The sequence below is a fragment of the Mastigoproctus giganteus genome, chromosome 5 (genome assembly GCF_048544385.1).
Source record: "Mastigoproctus giganteus isolate SK-2022 chromosome 5, ASM4854438v1, whole genome shotgun sequence".
Lineage (NCBI taxonomy): Eukaryota > Metazoa > Arthropoda > Arachnida > Uropygi > Thelyphonidae > Mastigoproctus > Mastigoproctus giganteus.
The window spans coordinates 41,834,230-41,856,961 of record NC_143579.1 but is presented as its reverse complement, the minus strand read 5'-3'; the positions used below and the strand labels follow the sequence as shown (position 1 = coordinate 41,856,961).

The following is a 22,732-nucleotide window of genomic DNA, read 5'->3' as shown; positions in this document are numbered from 1 at the left end:
AACCTGCAGTAAAGTATCTCTCTCTACATTAAAAAAAGTTTTTTCCTCCTAGTGATATTTATTTGAGCCAATGGGAGAAGGGGATGAGGCATTTACATCACTTATTCGAGCCAGTGGGAGAAGAGGGCAGGGAAATTACGTTGCTACACATGTGCAGATAAATAATTATATAGGTCACGATAGATCAAAATATGTTACAGGTGTAGGCTGCAATGGTTCTTCCCACTTGTGTTCTTCAATGGTTCTTCCCACTTGTAAAAGTACTTTGCCGTAACGGCATTTGTATTGTTGTTAGCTCAGTAAACATACAGTGGGTGTTATCGGTCAGGAGTAGAAATTGAATCCCAGGGAGATTGAAACCCTCCCAAAGTGGAGGGGGTAACCTGACCTTTTTTCTTTAGAATCACTAGTGGATAAATTGTTTATTAAGAAAAAAAAAAAAAAAGGCAAAGGAAGCCCACATGAGAAGCATGGTAAACTCCAAAAACGTTTACTGGTGAAACTACGTTACGAACATTTTTTACGACGCCAGAACTTCCAATATGACTTTCAGTTAGTTAATTCAATTAGTGATTCTAAAGAAAAAAAGGTCAGGTTACCCTGCCTCCACTTCGGGAGGGTTTCAAGCTTCCGTGGGATTCAACTTCTACTCCAGACTGATAACACCCACCGCCTGTTTACCGAGCGAACAACAATACAAATGCCATTACGGCAAAGTACTTTTACCAGTTTTTCATCAAACTTTTGCATGCTTCTCATGCAGGCTTTCTTTACCTTAGCCAATTTTTTAAAACAAATTCATTTATATGAACTTATCTGACACATGACTGGGGGGGGAGAGAAAAAAATTATTTCATTTTCAGAATTACTATCAGGCACAATTTGGCCTTAGTTGCCCTTGTGCCAGTAAACTCCCATTAAAAACCAGCCAACCAACATAGGTCATTTCCTGATTAGATATCAGTGTGTTATAATGTTAGTATATTAGTATAATGTTATTATACAAATAATTACAAAAAACTAAACTATTTACAATCATAACTCTACTATATTGGGATGATGGGTCTCTTCATCAGCTGACATTAATATACAAATACGTTAAAGTGGAACATCAAATAATGCTGGGTGCAGCCATGCACCAGACAAGTGAAGCACATGCACGAGGTTGGTGAACTGTCAAATGGAAGGAACATTAAATGGGTTACTGGGCAGAATCAGACACTTGCTGTTGACAATGTAGAGTGCCAACATTCATCACATTGAAAGACAAATGCCTCCATAACATTAAATATTATAGTTATAGTTAAATATTGTAATCCTACTCTTTTGGATGCAACAATATTCCTTGTGCATTATGGAACCTGAAGCAAAAGCCTTTTTCTAAGTGACCTATATAAACACAGGTAAATAATTACATAATGATATTTATTCGACCTTGAGACTGCCACGTGGTGGGGTAGAAGAGGGATGCAGGTCACGTGGTACAAGTGGGCAGGGTATTACATCACTACAAATGCACAGGTAAATAATTACATAGGTCATTTCCTGATTAGATATCCATCAGTGCGTTTTGACAGGTGTCTTTTACGTAGAAAAGAATTGACTTACTCTGTTATACCTCTACATTTTACAGGTTGGCGAGCAAAGTGGCAGGGAACAAAGCCCCCTAGTAAGGTCATTAAAAATATACCTGAAATGTATTTTTAATGACTATAATTGTTGTTTGACATGAAGTGAAGTTCTCTTCATTTTATTCCTGTTTAGTTAATTAATAGATACTCATGTTACTATGCTGTTAAGAATTTATTAGAGTGTCTATTAGTCCTGTTAAATTTAATTGGTACTTAATTGGTATTTACAGAGGGAAACCACTAATTTTGAATTGAAATAAACTTGTTATTGATGTATCATAAGTATTACTTGTAATTATGTCCATATTTATCTATTCCTTTAAGGTATGCAAAACAAATTGAACCTGTAATCATGCCAAACAAAGTGGCAGTTACACTAACCTACAAACAACTGAGTTGCTCAAAACACGAATAGTTATTTTTATTAATAAATATTTAAGATCAGTGTGCTTGCTGCATATCTGCAGATGTTCCAGATTTATAATGGAGAATCCGTCTTTTTGACTCAGTTTGACCCTCATCTCATGTCCTACTATAGTTGGTATCAGAATTTTTTCTTAATTTCATTGAAGCATGTGACCATAGTAAACAAGTAACAATTTGCTGTAATTTTTCAGTTAGGCATTTAAAAAATCAAAAAACACACCTTTATTCTAAGGTTTTCATTTTCATCGTGCACACACACACACACACACACACACACACACACACACACACACACACACACACACACACACACATGCAAGTATACATGGTATACTATCAGGGTAATTTGTATGCTGATACAATCCAATGAAGTTTTACAACTTCAGATATTTAATGCACTATAGCAGAAGCTTAAATTTGATAAATTGCTGACTTAGTTAGGTGGCCAGCTGACTTTCTATCATGAATTTCTAAAACCAAAATATCTTTCATTGTAGCAGTCAAAAGTCTGCTAGCTCAGAATTCATAGAAGCAAATTTCCCAGCTGTGTTATTAGAAATGTGAAGCTAAGTATTATTAACTCTAACTTAAATGAAATCATATCTGTAGAATCAATTCACCATCGAGCAACACTATTTGGAAAAACAAATTTTTTGAACAAAATTTCTCAACAAAAAAAAAAAAAAAAAGTTTCCAATACTTCTCATTATCATTGAAGGTAAAAGAAATAGCTATTTTCCAGATAGGTTCTGTTAATTTCAGTGCAAAAACTTACAGAAACTATCATGAAAGAAGGAAGAATTGATGTACAGTGATCCTTAGTCAGGATATTGTCAAGTGACAAGGAAGCATGAAATATAGCAAGTTATCCCAAATCATTCTTGGCATTTCTAATTCCTTATAGTAATGCTCAGTGTCAGAGAATATTCAACCAGGTGGGAGATTAAAAAAAAAAACTGAATTCAAAACTTTCTGGTGCAGTTTTGGGTAGCCAAGTTCAGTGCCATTGTTATAAACAAAACATTGACTCAACATTCCTGAAAAGATGCAAGCTCTGCTGAAGTATCTTTTTTGAAGTAATCATAATCATTATTAGCATTAGCATTAGTAGAGGCATACGATGCAAGAAAGCAAGCTTATGCAGCATCAGCAAAAAAAAAAAAAAAAAATCCCTCCCATTTCACCCCTCCATTCGTTCCAAATGCCTGTCCAGCTCAGTCTTAAATTTATTTAGGCTATTAGCTTCCACAACAAAAGATGGAAGCCTGTTCCACCAATCAACTACCCGCTGGCTAAAGGCAAATTTCCGCACAGCTATTCTACAACTATCTTTCCTCACTTTGAAACTGTGTCCCCTCAGGTTCTTAGTCTGAGCAAGATGAAGAATCCCATCAGCATTCAGCTGGCTCAGCCCATTCAAGGCCTTATACACCTCAATCAGATCACCTCGCAGGTGCCTACTCTCCAGGTGCTGCAATTTGCAGAACTTAAGCCTTTCTTGGTAAGAGCACCTCTTTGTTCCCCTCACCAATCTTGTTGCCCTTCTTTGTACTCGTTCTAGCAACTCTACATCTTTCCTAAAATGAGGCCTCCAGACCTGTACACAGAACTCTAGGTGTGGCCTGACCATTGCCTTGTATAACGGGATAATCGCCTCCCAGTCCCTGCTAGCAAAATTCCTATATATCATTGACAAGGCTCCATGACCTGCCCTGGCAGCCCATCTGCACTGCTGAGCGAACTTCATAATTAACTGCACAATTACCCCCAAAGTTGTCATTGTTAATTAGTTAGTTGACATTGACATAAAACAGACAAATTAAATAGAAATCCACTGACAGAAAAATGTTAGGTGAGCTAATGTTTAAAAGCATATTATACAGTTCTGTAAACAATCCTATGAATGTATTTTAATATAAAATGCAAAACAAATCAGACAAATGTAGTTTCTGGTGCAGTCTGGACTTCAAAAAATGCCTCCGTTTTCAAAAAAAATCCTGTTTTCCTCCTATGTTTTGCCTGTTTTGAGTTAAAAAAAAAAAAAAAAACTTTTGTTTTCCTCCTGCCTGCAACTATCTAATCTCCAGCTTTTCAAAAGTTCAAAGTTGGCAGCCATGTGGCTGTTATACCACATGATGCAGCATTATATGCTATTTTTATTACCAAGGAACAGTGAAATGTCAATATAACAAATTTGGGTGAGCAAGCAAAGAATATATTCATTATAATTAAATTTTATTACGGTGAAATGCAATAAAAATGCCCAAATGATAGTTACATATTACAAAATAATTATAATAAAAGAAATTTACTTCTTAGAGGCAATTTTTTAATGAAAAATTTAAAAATTTGTTTTTCACCAATAATTGTGCCAACAGGAGAAAATGGAAAGGTGGTGGCATATTAATCATGATTAAAAAAAAAAAATACTTCTCATGAAGCAGTCCTCATTGAATGCTTATCTGGGCTATTTTTTTTCAATGTAATTAATGTATATATTCCTCCTCCACCTTCAGATGAATGTGAATTCATCTGAAGGTGGGAGAATTCAATATATTATCCATGATTTCAACTTTCTTCTCCCTAATTTTAGGTATATGTTCCCTCTATTATATGATTATCTGACAGCGCTAAATTTACATGTTATTGATGTTCCTCATAAAAAAAAAAAAAAAAAAAGTAAATTGCAGCCATTATCAACTCACTGCAGGATGGAAGCCTCCTCAACAATTCATGCTGAGGGAAATGGACCATAATCTACCACGCTGGTCCAGTGCGGGTTGGCAGATCGACTGTATTTAGCAGTCAAGGGCTTGAACCCTGATCTACTCAAAGAACGTGTGCCACTGCACTCCCGCTCCTGACCACTCGGCTACGGAGGCCTTTATAAAGGAAATTAACTTCTTGACTTGCTGTTTTGCCAATTCTAGCAGCTTCCACCTTTATAACTGACATCTCCCTTTGTATCTGGGCACTTCCCTATTTCTGGTTACTTTAATATTCTGCGGGTGCAGAAATTGTTTCCATATCATTACAGCATGCAAACTGAATCTATCAATCAACAAAAAAATTGCAATTTTTTTTTCAAAATTTCTGAAGATCCCACTTGCCTTAGAACTCATATTTTTCCCTGGAATTTGTTTATCATCCTATTCTCTTGACCTTGCTGTGGAGCTCTTAGCTATTTGGTTGGCCTATATTTCAACCAATACAGCTTCCAGAATTACTTATTTTTTTCCCTATTTCCAAATGTTGATGGGATGCAGAACTAAAATCTGCTGGTTTTTTAAACAAGCAGACACCGTTGAGGATATATAAAAAGTTCCCACCCAACAATATTTAACTCTGTATACAGTCTTGTTCATCATTTGAGGCTTAAAAAATTTTTTTTTAAACTGTTATGCAATAAGCTGCTATCATGTAAGAAAATTTTTAGCTTCTCTTGAAGCATCCAGTCTTTTCCTCCTAATCCTAACAAGTCTTAAAGAAAAGCTAGGTTTAACATTGGTAATCTACATTCTCCTCATTATCTATGAGTACTCAATCACTGTTGTAATGACTCCCCTCTCTTCCTTCTTCTTCCTATTAGGATACTGTAATTACAATAGTAGGGGCCAGATGTGTTCAAAGCCGCTAAGTGGATTTTTCTTATTTATTGATTTGAAATTATTGTTTTTCTAAAACTTTTGATTTAAATTTAGTAGTATAGCATTATATTGTGATATTTCTGATTAATCTGGTGTATTTATTCTTACTCGGCCTTTTAATTGCATAAAAGTATCGGTAAGGGTATCAAATCCACGTGTTACAAGTTGCAACTCCGCTGAACGAGAAGTTTTTTAGCCATATTTAGCCGCTTATTGAATATTTTTTACATCAAATTATTTTTTGTAAGTAGCTTATAGGCCTATTAAGGATCGTTAGTTTATTCTGAATTGAGACAGCGAGATTTGAAAGTTTTTTCAAATCTCGCTGTCTCAGCAAGATTTGAAAAACTTTCAAATTACCGTTCGTAACTTCCCGCCTTTGTCTTGTCATACGATCGTTATATATCGAACCTAGATAGCGTTAGTATAGTATAGGTTATAATATTTACAGCGATCGGTAAAATCTATTAAACTTGTTGAACTTCGTTGGCATTTAAATTGCACTTTTAACTAAATACATATACCGACTTAGATTACAAACGTAACATAATTAATTAATACATAACTGATACGGAAGTTATATAAAGGGAACTCGGAGATAATTAATACTTGACACTAAAAAATATATATCCCGTTATAACTGTGTTGGGAGATAAGTTACGGTTATAAACTGAAATTGAAATTTTATTTAAATTAAAAGTAATCATGACTCAGACTAGAGCAGCAAAACAAAAGGCTCAAGCTAATGGAAGTGCTGTGCTCACAGGAGAACTGAGGGGGGCAGTTGCCTTCTGAATCACAGCCTTCTAAAATGCACAGCTTGCATGATGTTTGTGGAGCATTCAGGTACGGGACATGATATTGCCATGGGGGATGTCTTTGTGTGTGCGCGATGCAAGGAGTGTATCGAAATCAGGCAACAACTCAGCGTTCTTATGGGCCTATATGAGAGCTTGAAGGACAGGGTGGATGCCCTCGAAGGAACTAAATTGAGGGGCCCATCAAGCTCTCAGCTGCCCACATCAACGCCAGAGCTTGCACTTGGTCATTGTGAAACACAGCGGCAACCCCCAAGGCAGAATGCACTGGTCCCAAAGGAACTAGTAGTTGTTGGTGACTCTATTGTCAGGGAAACGGGGAACATGCTTTGTAAAAAGGATAGGTGGAACAGGACCAGGGTATGTCTGCCAGGGGCAAAGGTTGATGACGTTGTAGAGCAGATATCATCTTTTAAGGACACAAAAGGTGATATAATTGTACACGTTGGCACTAACGATATCAAGAGTAGGAGACCGGCAGAACTGCTTAACAAGTACAGGTCACTGTTGAAAAAAAGCCGTGAAATAGGGTTGAATTTGAAAGTGTCTGCAATTCTGCCCAGACACGATAGGAGGGAGTATAGGATGAGAGCCTTGTCGATTAATTCGGCCCTGGAAAGATTGTGCAAGGCTCAAGGGGTAGAATTTTTTTCAGCCTGGACTGTACTTGTTAACAGGAGAGATTGCTTCTACAGGGAGGGATATCCTTAAATAGAAAGGGTGCAAGAATATTTGCTGATGCTATCGAGGCAGTGTTAGGTGGGTCGGGAAACTGCTAGCTTGGGGGGATACAAAGACGAATAGATTAACAGTAGCCACTGGCAGAGGTGAAAGAGATTCTTGCACTGCTTCTAATGGAATGAGCAGAAGCCTGAAAAACAAGATTCAGGATATTTCAGAGACTGCTGGGAGTCATTGCGGTACAAGTAAACAGATGGGTTGTGTTAAGGTAGCTAAGAATAGAAACAGGTGCAGGTATACTTGTGTGTACACCAATGCTAGGAGTTTAGTAAATAAATTTGATGAATTTGAGGTATTGCTCAAAACATCAAAGACAGATATTGTTGGGATATCAGAGACTTGGTGTCACACAGATATATATGGAATGCAGAACTGGAATTTGGGGAGTTCAACATCTACAGAAAGGATAGACTGGATAGGAAGGGAGGAGGGGTTATGCTATTAGTTAAGAAATACATAAAATCCAAGGAAGTGAAGCCAGTGGACATCGCGGGACAGTGCAGTGTCGAGTCAGTTTGGTGTGACATAAGCATTGGGAGATCAAAATTGAGAGTAGGAGTGTGCTATAGGCCTAATGACTCTGATGTGTATAATAAGAAACTGTACAGGGAAATAGAGTGGGCCAGTAAATCAAAGAGTCTTATAATGGGAGATTTTAATTTCCCAGATATTGACTGGAATTTGGGGCTGGTCACTCACACACTAGCAACGCTTTTGTGGATTTATTGGATGATTGTTTTCTACATCAGCATGTTCGGGAGGCAACTAGAGGGAGAAATACTCTTGATTTGATTATCAGCAGTGATTCTTCATGCATTAAGAATCTGCAGATAAATGAACCACTAGGTGGCAGTGATCACAGTGTGCTGAAGTGGGATTTACTCAAAGAGGTAACTACCATTAGGGGTAAAGGGAAGGGTTATTGCTTTCGTAAAGGCGACTACGATGGACTGAGGCAGTATTTAAATTCTATACAGTGGGACCAACTGATGATGTTACCAACAGCAAATGCAAAATGGGAAGCATTCAAAGAACTTATCTTGGAAGCTACTAGGCTTTACATACCAACTAAGAAATATTGTTCAAGGTTTAGGCCTAAATGGATGTCAGATGAACTGATGAGGCATATGGCAGAGAAGAAACATGCATGGGATACATATAAATTAACACATGACACAGAAGCCTATGATAGATACAAGTTGATCTGTAACCAAGTTACAAAGGAGGTTAGGCAGGCGAAGTCAGATTACAAGAAATCTTTGGCAAGGGATGCAAAGAAAAACAGCAAAGAGTTCTTTACTTATGTAAACACTAGAAGGAAGGGGATGAATCAGATTGGTCCACTTGATATCGATGGGTCAACTGTTGATGATCCTGCTCAGGTAGCTAACAAACTAAATGAATATTTTGCATCGACATTCACACATGAGGAGTTATTTAGCAAGGGGAAAGCCAGAGGTGTATTCAACTCTAGCAGTAAGCTACAGAATCTTGTAATAACTGAGAGTAAAGTGGAGGAGAAATTGTTGAAGATAAACACAAGAAAGGCACCCGGGGTGGATGGGATCTGTCCAGTTATATTAAAGGAGGCAGCAGAGGAAGTAAGCAAACCCTTAGCCATAATTATGAGAGATTCCTTGGACTAAGGGGAGGTACCCACAGACTGGAGATGTGCAAATGTGACCCCAATTCTCAAAGGAGGATCAAAGGCTGACACAAGCAATTATAGACCTGTGAGTTTAACTTCTGTTCCAGGAAAATAAATAATGGAGGCACTAGTTAAAGAAGCACCTGCAGGATCATTTAGACAAGACTTCAGTTATAGCTCGGACACAGCATGGTTTTGTTAAGGGGAAGTCTTGCCTGACCAATTTGATTGGATACTATGATGCAGTCACAAAGGAACTGGATGCAGGGAATAACTTTGATATTATATACTTGGATCTTAGAAAGGCTTTTGATACTGTTGCACATGGAAGACTGCTGCACAAATTGGAGCAGTGTGACATTGGAGGCAAATTGCTGTTGTGGATAAAGGGGTGGCTGAGGGGGAGAAGACAGAGAGTGGTAATCAGTGGACACTGCTCGTCGTGGACTAATGTTATTAGTGGAGTCCCTCAGGGCTCAGTGTTGGGTCCATTATTGTTTTCTGTATTCATAAATGATATTGATGATGGTATATCAAGCTTAATGTCGAAGTTTGCAGACGATACAAAGGTAGGCAGAGTTGTCAAGGACACTACTGACACTATGCTGCTGCAATAGGATCTGGAAAGGTTGAGCAGATGGGCTGAGAGGTGGCAAATGAAGTTTAACATTGACAAATGTAAAGTAGTACACATGGGAAACAGCAACCCCAGAGCAACGTATCGAATCTGTGGTACTACACTGACAGTGGCAGAGAATGAAAGGGACCTGGGGGTGGTTGTGCAGGCAGATATGAAGTTCTCTGAACAGTGCAGACGGGCTGCAAGAGTAGCTCATGGTGTATTGTCAATGATATATAGGAATTTTACTAGCAGGGATAAGGAGGTGATTATTCCCTTGTATAAGGCAATGGTCGGGTTACACCTAGAGTACTGTATACAGGTCTGGAGGCCTCATTTCAAGAAGGATGTAGAGCTGCTGGAACGAGTACAGAGAAGGGCAACAAGATTAGTGAATGGACAAAGGGGTGCTCTTACGTAGAAAGGCTTAAGTTTTGCAAATTACAGTGTCTGGAGACTAGGCACCAGCGAGGTGATCTGATAGAGGTGTATAAAGCGTTGAATGGTTTGAGCATGCTCACTGCTGATGGGATTCTTCCTCTCCCTCAGAATAATCACCTGAGAAGGCATAAATTCAAATTGAGGAAAGACAGATATAGGATAGACGTGCGGAAATTTGCCTTTAGCCAGCGAGTGTTTGGTTGGTGGAACAGACTTCCATCCCTTGTCGTGGAAGTTGATAGCCTAAATAAGTTTAAGGCTCAGCTGGACAGGTATTTTGAACGAACAGAGGGGTGAAGTGGAAGTGGTTTTTTTTTTTTTTTTTTTTTTGGCTGATGCTGCATAAGCTTGCTTTCTTGCATCAAATGCCTCTACTAATGCTAATGCCATGATTTGTGTTTGGAACCATGAACCTATCAGTTGATTATCTTCAGAAATAGAATTGAACCACCTCTGGCTCTGCAGTCATCAAGGCCAGAGAACAGTTCAACTAAATATTAGTTTGCATCTGGTGAACTTTTCATTTCGTTTTCCATTTAAAATGATAAACTGAAGCAAATTGCAGGCTTCTGATAACATTTCAGCCATAATTGTTGTGTTTACTAAAACTGTTGCATAAAGGTTGCAAATGCTCATTTTGGAATATTTTGAGAGCACCTGTCAAATATTACTTAGCTTTGCCTTAACTATTAACTATTAATAATCTTTGCCTTAACTATTAATAATCTTTTGTTTATATTTCTATTTGTGATGCTAGTCTTGAATGCAACATACCATCATGAAGAAGAGTTAGAAATGTGAAATTCCTAGGTGATGCACTTACCTTTGAACATCAGTATATCTCTGTTGTAATATTTTCCTTGCCAGTCAACTAATATTTATTTATTCATTAATCCAGCTAGAGAAAAAAGGAAAACCTTATGAACATGAAACTGTAGTCTTTTCCATTTTAAAATTTATAAAACTGTAATAAGCGCAACTGTCAGATTTGATGTAAAGTGCTGTATTTCGTCACACAAAACTCTGAACAAATGAATTCAACACGCTGGTGCCTCATCTATCAGGACATGTCATGAAATATGTACGGGGGGGGGGGGGGGGGAAGAATAATGGAAACACCTGTGATAAGAGTTATCACAGGTGTTTCACCCAGTACTGTAATATTCTGTTTCCATCCATTTTACTAAGTAGAAGGAGACTATATCCTTCCATTTCCTAATGGTTTTGTTCAAAGTGGTGGCCAATTTATAGATGGGGGAATGGACAAAATAATGGAAACACCTGGGATGAGGGTTACAGGCATGCACTAATATAGTGTTGGTCTCTCTTCTTTTAAAACAGCTTGTATTCTATGAATAGATTCAAGTAAATTTGAATATTAAAATATTGGACAATCCTCCACGGTGCAACTTTTCAAGCTCCTTGAGTGATGAAGGTGGAGAAAATCTGCTTCTCACTCTCCTCTCCAAATATGCCCACAGTAGCTCAATAACACTCAGGTCTGGTGATTGTGCAGGGCTTACCCTTAATTTCATGCTCCTCAAACCAAGATTGGACACATTTCCTGTGTACTGGAGCAGTGTCATCTTGAAACATGGCATCATTTGTGGGAAACAGTGTTCATGCCATGGGATTAATGAGCCTGGTCATTCAGAATATCAAGGTGATCAGTGGCAGTAATTTGTCCATTTGGGATGATGATAGGACCTAAAGGATACCAAGATATTGTTGTCCAAGCCATCGTTGATGCTTCTCCATGTTTAAAGGTCGGCATGTAACAGTCAGGATGATGTGCTTCCTTTGGCATTTACCAAATGTAAATTTTCTCTAATGTTGGAAAAAGTGTGAATGATGATTCATCTGAAAATATGACATCTTTACGATCATCACTGCCCAGTTTTGTCTCTTGCCACTGAAATCTTTGGAAACTAAGTGGCAGGGCCTGCCAGAGTGCAAAAAATCTACTGGGTACCTGACCTGCCTCCCCGGGGCCCAGTGCAGTAATGGTGGGTCTCAACAATGGCACAATGGTCAGAAGAACAACAGTACACAACACTACACATCCATCCACTCCCCACACTTTTTAAATCTCTGGCCTTCACAAAGTTCTGTGCTACACAAACAGAGTACACAACGTGGAAATGGGGGAACCCCCTGGTGCCATCAGACAACTAACACACTTTGCACTTACCCAGTTTTGTGCTCCTTATACCATTGCATCCTCTTTCAGGCATTACCATCAGTAAAAAGTGGTTTGGCAATAGCAGCTCTGCCATAAATTCCAGCTTTATGAAGTTCTTGCTGAACTGTTTTGCTGGAAACTGGACTGCTGAGACTCGCACTAAGTTCTGCAGCTATTTTTGAGGCATTTATGTTTTTGGGCTGTAATCCTTTTCAGTGTCTGGCAGTCTCTTTCAGTCAGCTCTGATTTTCTGCTGCAGTTCATCCCATCAGATTTTGTTTTTCCATACTTGGTGAATGCAGACATCACTTTCAATACAGTTGCTCTGGATACATTAAACAAATCAGAGTTTTATTCACCGATGCCCCTGATAAATTTGCACCAGTAGCTTGACCTTTATGGAATTCAGACTGGCTGGTCATGTTCTTCATGCACCTTTTTATATTACCTCTAAATAAACTTCAGCTTTTATCATTTTTCCTTCTCTACTAACTGCAAGAAATGAAGGGAAAAAATATATATATATCACTGCATATTCATGAATACATCATACAGCCATTACAAAAACTACTACTTTCATAGCAGGTATTTTGATTATTTTGTTCACCTCCTGTAATGCTATGACAACTGTCACTCCCAAAATTATTTCGGGAAAGTAGTTGGATGAAAAGCCACTAATCTTGAACAGGCAATTAACTGTACAAATAGTAAATCATAGCAGCATTGCCAGATGCTGAAGACCAGAGATTGAAAAGCATATGAATCATATTTTTTAATTAAAAATTTTATTTTTTACAAATTTCATTATAATGGTTATATTTTTTCTTAATCAGGATGAATTTTTATTGTTCTAAATTGATATTTTCATTATAGTGAAATTCATTAAAATGATATCTTTTTACATAAAGATACATAGTAAATTGGCAGGGGATAGAAAATTATTTCATTTTACTAAATATTATGTTACTCTGGCACAAACATTTTTCTGTATGCACCAATAAGCTGCCCAGCAAATAAATTTGATTTAGAAAAGTTGCTTTACACTATGGCACTGCTCTCTGAAATTTCAATGCTAGAAATTGCTTCAGTATTGCATAAAAGTAGAGACACCCTTACTCCTTTCCAAGAAGTACATCACCTAAACATTTAGGGGATATTACTATATTAGATGCAGAAGATGTAATGGAAACACTTGCAATGAGTGTATACGAATGTTTTCGGTAAAGTGCAGAAATTTTGCATGATAATATGCATATTAGCTCTGCAGTAATAAATGTTGCTTTTCTGTTGGAGAATTAAACAAATGTGACTATTACCATTCTCTTTCTTCTGAATCAACTGGAAAATATCAGGTTTATTTTATTTAATGTTGAATTTTGATCCCCTCAACATAATTTACATTGAATCTGTGATTAGAGCAATTTTTTTTTTTTTTTTTTTTTGATAGTTGTTGGTGCATCGGCTTCTGTGGCCATAATGCACCTCCCAAGGTTTTTGCAGTACTTTGATCCAAGCCCAAGGTGGGATTCGAACCCGCGACCTTTGAGTTGCCAGGCAGGCACTTTACCTACCCGGCTAGCCTGGTCGGCAGAGCCATTTGTGAACTACAAGTTGAATAACAACAGTATGTGGCATGTGTTTGTAGAATCACAAAGTGCCATATATAAATAATAGAATTGATTCTAAGAGACTAGGGCAATGTTAAAAAGAACTATTTTGCAATAAATTCTTTTCAAAACTGCAGAGTGAATGTTGTGCAGCTGCACTAGACCAGGGTTCGAGCCTGTCACCACCAAATACGGAGGATGCGTAAAGGTCAGGGAATGACCACCGCATATTCCCGGAGCAATATGGCCTTAGTTGCTAATGCTCCTAAAAACCAAATAACAACAACAAAAGCAGCTGCACTAGAGATTCTCTGTGGTTACAATAACATGTAAATATAAAAGGGCCTCAAAGATACGATTGTCAGTAATTAATGGAAATCTCAGGATCTCTCTCCTTGAGTAGGAATGGCATTGGTTTGGTGGGAATAGGCTAATGATCTGGAAAGGCATCATCACAATATCTGTAATGACTTCTGTTATTCTATTATGATCGTACTCTGAACATAGTATGGATATATATGATCAGATAAAATTGTGAAACTAATGGCCCTTTCATTGGCCATAACAGAAATGGAAATGATAATTTCTTATCTTATGGTTTGGCTTGTTGGAAATATGCTGAATTAGGAGGGTTTTGAACTTAATTAGAAATATTTTATTTGCTTTTGCATCGTAGTTTTCTAAACATTGAAGTGGAAAACTTACTGCCACACAATCACACATTATGAAATTTGCTTTCAAAATGTTTTAAGAAAATTATTATTATTGCAAATATAATACCTTCATATCCATAGTCTTCATAATACTATTAACAGAAAAAACAAATTTCAATGCAAAATTTGTTCTTTGCTGCTTTGTAGGAGTTTTAAAATAAAATAATTATTGCTTTTGAATGAATATTTATGTTTATGTTCATTTATGAATATATTTTATTCTTAGAAAAAGCATAGTATCATTTCCAGAAAATAAAAAAATAATAAAAAATAGCCAGTTTGTGTTAAAAATTTGGAGATAGCTGCTGCTTCATGCCCACTAACAGCATAACAGAGCAGTGTAACAGAAAACTATGTTACAGAAATTAGTGCGCCCATTAACGAGCATTTTGATTTTTTTTTGGCTAATTGCTATTAATATTAAACAAAGAGGCTATATAAGTGATAAAGCTCTTGGAAATGGCTACTCCCTCTACTGATTTGGATCTATATTACATTAAATCTGAAAAAAAAAATGCTTTTTTTTAGCCAGTTAACTGTATTTATTCAAAAGATGAATGTAGATATGAAGGCAATCAACTATAAAGCCATTAATCAACATACCTTACCATTTAAACATCACTGGCTTGAGTAAACACATCTCTAGGAAAAGGAAAACTATTTCCTTACTGGATCATCACAACATCTTGACTTGTTATCAGGGAATGGTTGAGGGAAGAGAGATATCCTTATTTTGGTATACAGTGAGTGACCACTTTATTAGGTATACAACTTTTCACAAAGTGGACTGCTCCTTTAGTAACAGTATTGTGTTTATACCATGTGATATAAAGCAGGTGGGCAAATATGTAGGGATATTCTATACATGCATGCAATTCAGTGCAAGAATGAACAAGACAAAAGATTTTAAGCAATTTGGAAGTTGAATGGTAATCTGTGGCAGATGGGTCAGTATGAGTATCTTGGAAACTGGAACCCTGTTGGGGTTTTTGAATATGACTGTGTCTCAGGAATATTGAGATTGGTCCAATAACCAAATTATATCCAGCCAATAGTGATCCTGTGGGCAGAAACAGTTTCATGAAGCCAGTGGAGGCCAACAAAACTTGTGCAGCATAACAGAAAATACACACTTTTTAATTTTTTGCTTCTTTGCATTTGAAACATGTAGGTCTAAATCAGACGACTGCGAAGGTAGTGTTCATGCATATTTTTTTTTTGCCATTATGTTCGTTTCAGTTTATTTTTAAAAACTTATCCATTTTGAAAGGGTTTAGTAGCTTTAGTTAAATCTGTTAAAAGAAAATACATTTAAGCATTTTCACACAAAATCAAAAGATTTACTATAACACATTCATCACTTTTAAAGTCAGCACTATACATATATGGTACCTATTGCAGCAGCACAACTGAGGGAAACCTGGCAGAAACCTGTTCTAACTTGTTAAAACCAGAAACTGAGATGTGCAAAAGGCAATATCCTCGGTCTGTAGTGACATTACAGCAACAATGATCGTACTCTGAACATAGTATTTTGTAAAAATTTTTCTTACTAAATAAATGTCAAATTAACAATAATTAATAAGAAAAAATTTTAAGCATACAATGTAGGCGCCTCCGTGGGCAGGAGCAGCAGTGCGTAGCACACGCTTCTTGATTAGACCGGGTTCAAGCCCGTGACCACCAAATACCGAGGATGCGGAAAGGTCAGGGAATGACCACCGCATATCCCCCCCCCCCCGGAGCAATATGGCCTTAGTTGCTAATGCTCCTAAAAAAAAAAAAAAAACCAAACCAAACCACACAATCAAAGTGTCAAACTTTGACTGTTTTTGAGATTAAAACATTGCAAAATATATAATTTTCCTGCAATCACTAACAAAAGAAAGGATTTTCTAGTGAAGATTGGCATGAATTTTTGTAGAATATCGCAGAAAGTTGAGAAATAGAATATTTTAGCACCTTTTTTTTTTAAATACAAAGATTTATATATATAAATTTTTTAGCTTAAGCAAAGTTGCTTGTGAGCACCCATTTTAGGATCAGTCATAAGAAAAATTTATTTTTTAAAGAGCACAATGGTGCTCGCTATTTCCAGGTTAAGAACCCCTGTACTAGACCAATCTGGAAGTACAGATTGGCCCAGTAGGTTAATGTTTTTGGCTTAATTCTGGCCACTGTCACTCTGAAGATTATATGGATCAGAGCTACTGTATTATCTGATAAAAATAATGAATTTCTCCTAAATACATAGGCTATATGCATAACCTTCAAAAAACTGTAATTTTCAAAAATCTGATGTGATGGGTTCTGATATGTTGGTTTTATGCAGCTTTGCTATAGTTAGCATTGGTAGCTGAATGGATGCAGGATAGCTGTTTCCCACCACCCTACTCACAAAATTTTGAACCTATGTATCTAACAGATTGACATTTAATAAATACCTAAACTTCCTGTTGTTGGTAGGGATTGCAGTATCATAATAATGATTACAATTGTTACAAGGAAATTAAAATCATTTTAGTTATAATAATTCGCTGTTAACTTTAACAAAGAGGTTCAGGCAGCACTTGAAAGTTCCTTAATGTGTATGTTTTTCATTGTTTCCCTATTTTAAAGCAGTTATAGATGTTTTTGTACATTCTTAATTTTTTTTGTAAAATAATAAGAGGAGTTTACCTCAATATTGAGTATTACAGCTCTGATTCATACTATCTAATTCTTAATTTTATATTCTTATATTTACCAATTATAACCAGAATCACCTGGTAGTCTATATAATTTGTGATATTTGTCAAACAAGTGGTGTTATGACCTTGGGGCTTGATCCATGCCAGATCTTGGAATTTTCTGGATTTCAGGTGGTCACAAAAATAGCCATGAAAAATATTTCATATTCATCAACTTATTGTACATGCTACTGTACCCAAGTGTAGACTTTTTTTTTTTAAGAGAAAAGTAATGTTCAGTATGTGATCAAGTACTTGTAGATGTACAATACACATCTACCTATCCTTTAACATGATATACATTTTATGCAGTGCTCAGCCCACTTCTTCTCAAACATATGCAGTGGGCTGTTTTCAGTCATCTTGCATTGGGTAGTGGCAGTGGCTTGCTTTACTTTTGCTTTAATGACAAATTTACATCATAATAGCTTATGTTTAAGCATCAGAAATGCCCAGAAATCATATGGGGTGCAACTTTGGGACTGTAGAGTGGGTACTCTGTTGTTCCACAGCTGCATACAGTACATTGTCTTGAAGCAAAAGCTAGAGTTTTTATCAGGAACTATGGTCTTTTTTTCTGAACTGCATGCTTCAAAAGAGGGGTTTTTTGTTTTATTTTTTTTTTGGCTTTGCATAATGTTCTTGTTTATATTCTGCCATGGCCTCTACATCAGAAGAATTTACATTAATTATTTTGACAATGAATGTAATCATTAAGTGTTTTTATCAGTCATGTGGACTTGAACCACTGACCACTCAAAAATGTGTATCTACACCCTCATGCCTGACCACCCATCTACATCAAGCCATAATATTACCATTTGCAGTTTGTTTCTGTGGTACTCAATACTGAAGAATCATTCCTCTAGCTTCAAAAACATTATCAACATCACTTTTTTAGGTGAAGGTGCCATTATGAAATTACTTTGGTGGAAGTAAGTTTTTTTGTTTCCAGTGCTTGACTGCTACTTTGATTCTGGGTAACATTTCACTGGCACACTTCCACAATATTCATTTTTGTCATCATTGAGGACACAGGGAACAACCTATCTTGCACATCTCAACTCATTTATTTTCACTATCACTATTTAGTGAACCCTCTTCATTGATAAATTTAAGCTGACAGGCAAATCCTATACTAATTATGGTTAGTAGAAAAAAAAAAAATCAGGATTTTGTTTAGTAAGAGTCAAATTTTGTTGGCAGGCTCTCATGCATGTTCATCTTTTATCTTCACTGAGGTCACAAGGAACAGCCAATCTTGTGCACAATTTGTTTAATCTCATCATTACAATGTGATGAACCCTTTTCAGTGATATAGTTACCAGACAACTTTCACAATGATACTTTATTGTCCTTTGCTTAAAATGCAGTCAGTTTTCATTACAGTCATGTCTGTAATGGCAGTGTTTGGTCTACCACCTGAATATACTCTTGCTCTGCCCACTGTTCCTAGTTCACAGACATTCTGTAACAACTCTGTCTCATGACTTTTTCCACACTTCACACAAAATTATATCACACATCTTAAAACTTGATATACCATTCATGCCACCATTGAAACAAACACACGCACGCATGCACACACACAACTGTTGTATTCCTGACTCACTAAATATTATGCCACATTTTTAAACATTCCTCATGTAGTAGTTAATTCATCCATTATACTTTGAGGTGTAGGTCAGCCTATATTAATTATTCTACTTTACTTAAAATGTACTAAGTTTGGTTTATTTTGGGTAAAATTTCTTATATGGCTGGACAGTGGTATTTTCTACATATAGATTTTTATTTATCATTTATATTTTCTGTTTTCTTCAGTCACTTTAAAGTAAAACAACAATTAACTTGTAACCATTATTAGTGTTGTTGTTTTTCTGATAGTTTGACTGCTACTTTTATAATATTGCAGTATCTCTCCCTAGTGGATAGCCTAGCTACGTGTATGCATGTGGTTGGATTGAAAGGAACACATTCTATACTCACTCATCCTTCATGCCACTGTAAAGAGTTAATTGCAGACAGAAGTGAGGATAATAGAAAACTTTTGACTGCTGTTAAGGAATTAAAGAAAGCAACAGATCAGATGAGTTGTGAAAAAGAAATCATTAAAGAGGATGAAGAAAAAATTAAGTAATGGACTAACATTATTCATTCAACTTGTTTATTGCTACTTATATTTCTGCTTTTTTTTAGTACAATCTAGAAAGATTTCTCTAACAGTAAACTTTTACCAAGTTTTTGAATAGTATGATTCATATTAAAAAGTGCCAATCAAGTTTCATAAGCTCTGAATGCCAAATCAGTATTAACAGTTTTAGTGTCATAGCAGTTTTGGAATGATCAGTACTGTTTATTACAGAAAATATTTGCTGTTTATTCTAAAATACAGCATACCAATACAGTACCCTGATATAATATGATTAGTTTGAAAAATTAATTTTGGAAAGAGACAGACAAGAATAATATCTACTGATAGTACATTTAGGCTCAAAGCCTTTTAAGTGCAATTTCAAGCTTTTCCAGTTTGTTTGTTTGTGCTAGTGATTGTAATATAAATGCCATATAACATTCAGTTAAATTTTTAAATGTAAACAAGTATTTCTTTATGTCTTTCTTCAGTTTACTAGAGAATCTCAATTTAAAATATCTGTAAGGGTTTTTATTTTTACAGGAAATATTATTTGAAAGGGATTTTGCTCACCTTTCATTGTCATAGTTTAGTTAGATTAAAACACAAGTTAATCATTAAACTAAATTAAGTATTTAATTATTGTAATCCTTCCTATTTGCAAAGGTGCCTCAGAGAGTGGAATGAGTAAATGCAGACCTATAAGTTTGAATTCTCTGCCAGGTAAGAGTATGTAATCTTACTTAGGATGCAATACATTATCATCTGGATAGGAATGGAATTATAAGAGAATGGATTTAATAAGGAGGAAATCAATTATGATTAATGTAATTAGCTGTTATGAGTTTATTGTTAAAGAAGTGTATGAAAAAAATAATTTTGACATCATATACTTAGATTTTAGTAAAGCTTTTGTGGTAGTCCATCCCACATTAGCATTACTAAAGGCACATGATGCAAGAAAGCAAGGTTATGTAGCATCAGCCAAAACACACACACACACACACACACACACACACACACACACACACACACACACACACACACACACACACACACCCCTTCTAATTTCACCCATTCACTCACTCCATTTAAGTTATCAACTTCCACAATGACAGATGGAAGTTTGTTACAGCAATCAACTACACGTTGGCTAAAGGCAAACTTCTGCACATCTATCCTACAACTGTCTTTCCTCAATTTGAATTTATGCCCTCTCAGGTGATTATTCTGAGCAAGAGGAATAATCCCATCAGCATTGAGCATGCTCAAACCATTCAAGGCTTTATACACCTCAATCAGATCACCTCGCAGGTACCTAGTCTCCAGACACTGTAATTTTCAAAATTTAAGCCTTTCTTCATAAGAGCAACCCTTTGTTCCATTCGCTAATCTTGTTGCCCTTCTCTGTATTTGCTCCAAGAGTTCTACATCCTTCCTAAAATGAGGCTTCAGACCTGTATACAGTACTCAAGGTGTGGCCTGACCATTGCCTTATACAAGGGGATAATCACCTCCTTATCCATGCTAGAAAAATTCCTGTATATCATTGACAAGACACCACGAGCTACTCTTGCAGCCCGTCTGCACTGTTCAGAAAACTTCATATCTACCTGCACATAACCCCAGGTCCTTTTCATTCTCTACCACTGTCAGTGCAGTACCACACAGTTGATACATTACTCTGGGGTTACTGCTACCCATATGCAGTACTTTACATTTGTCAATGTTAAACTTTAGTTGCAACCTCTCAGCCCATCTGCTCAACTTTTCTAGATCCTGTTGCAGCAGCATACTGTCATTAGTGTCATTAACAACTCTGTTAACCTTTGTATCGTCTGCAAACTTGAACATTAAGCCTGATATACCATCATTAGTATCATTAATAAATACAGAAAACAACAATGGACCCAACACTGAACCCTGGGGAACTCCACTAATAACATTAATCCATGAAGAGCAGTGTTCATTGATTATCACTCTGTCTTTTCCCACTCAACCATCAGTTTACCTCCAATGCCACACTGATCCAATTTGTGCAGCAGTCTTCCACGTGCAACACTATCAAAAGCCTTTCTAAGATCAAAATATATGATATCAAAGTTATTCCCTGCATCCAGTTCCTTTGTAACCACATCATAGTATCCAATCAGATTGGTCAGACAAGACTTCCCCTTAACAAAACCATGCTGTGTCCGAGCTATAACCGAAGTTCTGTCTGGATGATCCTGCAGTGCTTCTTTAACCAGTGCTTCCATTAATTTTCCTGGAACAGAAGTTAAACTGACAGATCTGTAATTACTTGTGTCGCCCTTTGTTCCTCCTTTGTGAATTGGGGTCACATTTGCACATCTCCAGTCCATGGGTACCTTGAGTCCAAGGAAGCTCTCATAATTAGGGCTAAGGGTTTGCTTACTTCCTTTGCTGCCTCCTTTAATATAACTGGATAGATCCCATCCACCCCAGGTGCCTTTCTTATGTTTATCTTCAACAATTTCTCCTCCACTTTGCTCTCAGTTATTATGAAATCATCTAGCTAACTGCCAGAGTTTAATTCACCACTGGCATTCCCCTCCCGGAATAACTCCTCATGTGTTAATGTAGATGCAAAATACTCATTTAGTTTGTTAGCTACCTAAGCAGGATCATCAACAGTTGAACCATCGATATTCAGTGGACCAATCTGCTTCATCCCCTTCCTTCGAGAGTTTACATAAGTAAAGAAGTTTTTGCTGTTTTTCTTTGCATCCTGTGCCAAAGATTTCTCATAATCAGCCTCTGCCTGCCTAAGGCAGATTTTATCTATTATAATATAGATAATAGCTTATATCTATTATAGGCTTCCATGTCACCCATTAATTTATACGTATCCCATGCATTTTTCTTCTCTGCCACATGTCTCATTAGTTCATCTGACATCCATTTAGGTCTAAACCTTGAACAATATTTCTCAGTTGGTATGAAAAGCCTAATAGCTTCCAAGATTAATTCTTTGAATGCTTCCCATTTTGAATTTTCTGTTGGTAACATCATCAGTTGTATCCCACCATATAGAATTGAAATACTGTCTCAGACCTCAGTAGTTTCCTTTATGAAAGCAAAAACCCTTCCCTTTACCCTTGATGGTAGTTACCTCTTTGAGTAAATTCCACTTCAGCACACTGTAATCACTGCCACCTAGTGGTTCCTTTATCTGCAGATTCTTAATGCATGAAGAATCACTATTGAGAATCAGATGAAGAGTATATCTCCTTCTAGTTGCCTCCTGAACATGCTACTGTAGAAAACAATCATTCAATAAATCCACACAAGCCTTGCTATTGTATGAGTGACCGAAGCACAAATTCCAGTCAATATCTGGGAAATTAAAATCCCCCATTATAAGACTATCTGATT

The 22,732-nt window shown here is 36.6% G+C and overlaps 1 protein-coding gene across 1 annotated transcript in view; it reads left to right on the top strand.

Moving 5' to 3' along the window:
* The window catches only part of LOC150085326 (uncharacterized), a 178,906-nt gene extending 159,564 nt beyond the window's left edge, over positions 1-19,342 (top strand). Inside the window, exon 10 of the mRNA XM_090374527.1 lies at positions 19,118-19,342. Coding sequence (XP_090230653.1) covers positions 19,118-19,342 — 225 coding nt within the window. The remainder of the gene's footprint in view (positions 1-19,117) is intronic.
* The last annotated feature ends 3,390 nt before the right edge of the window (positions 19,343-22,732 follow it).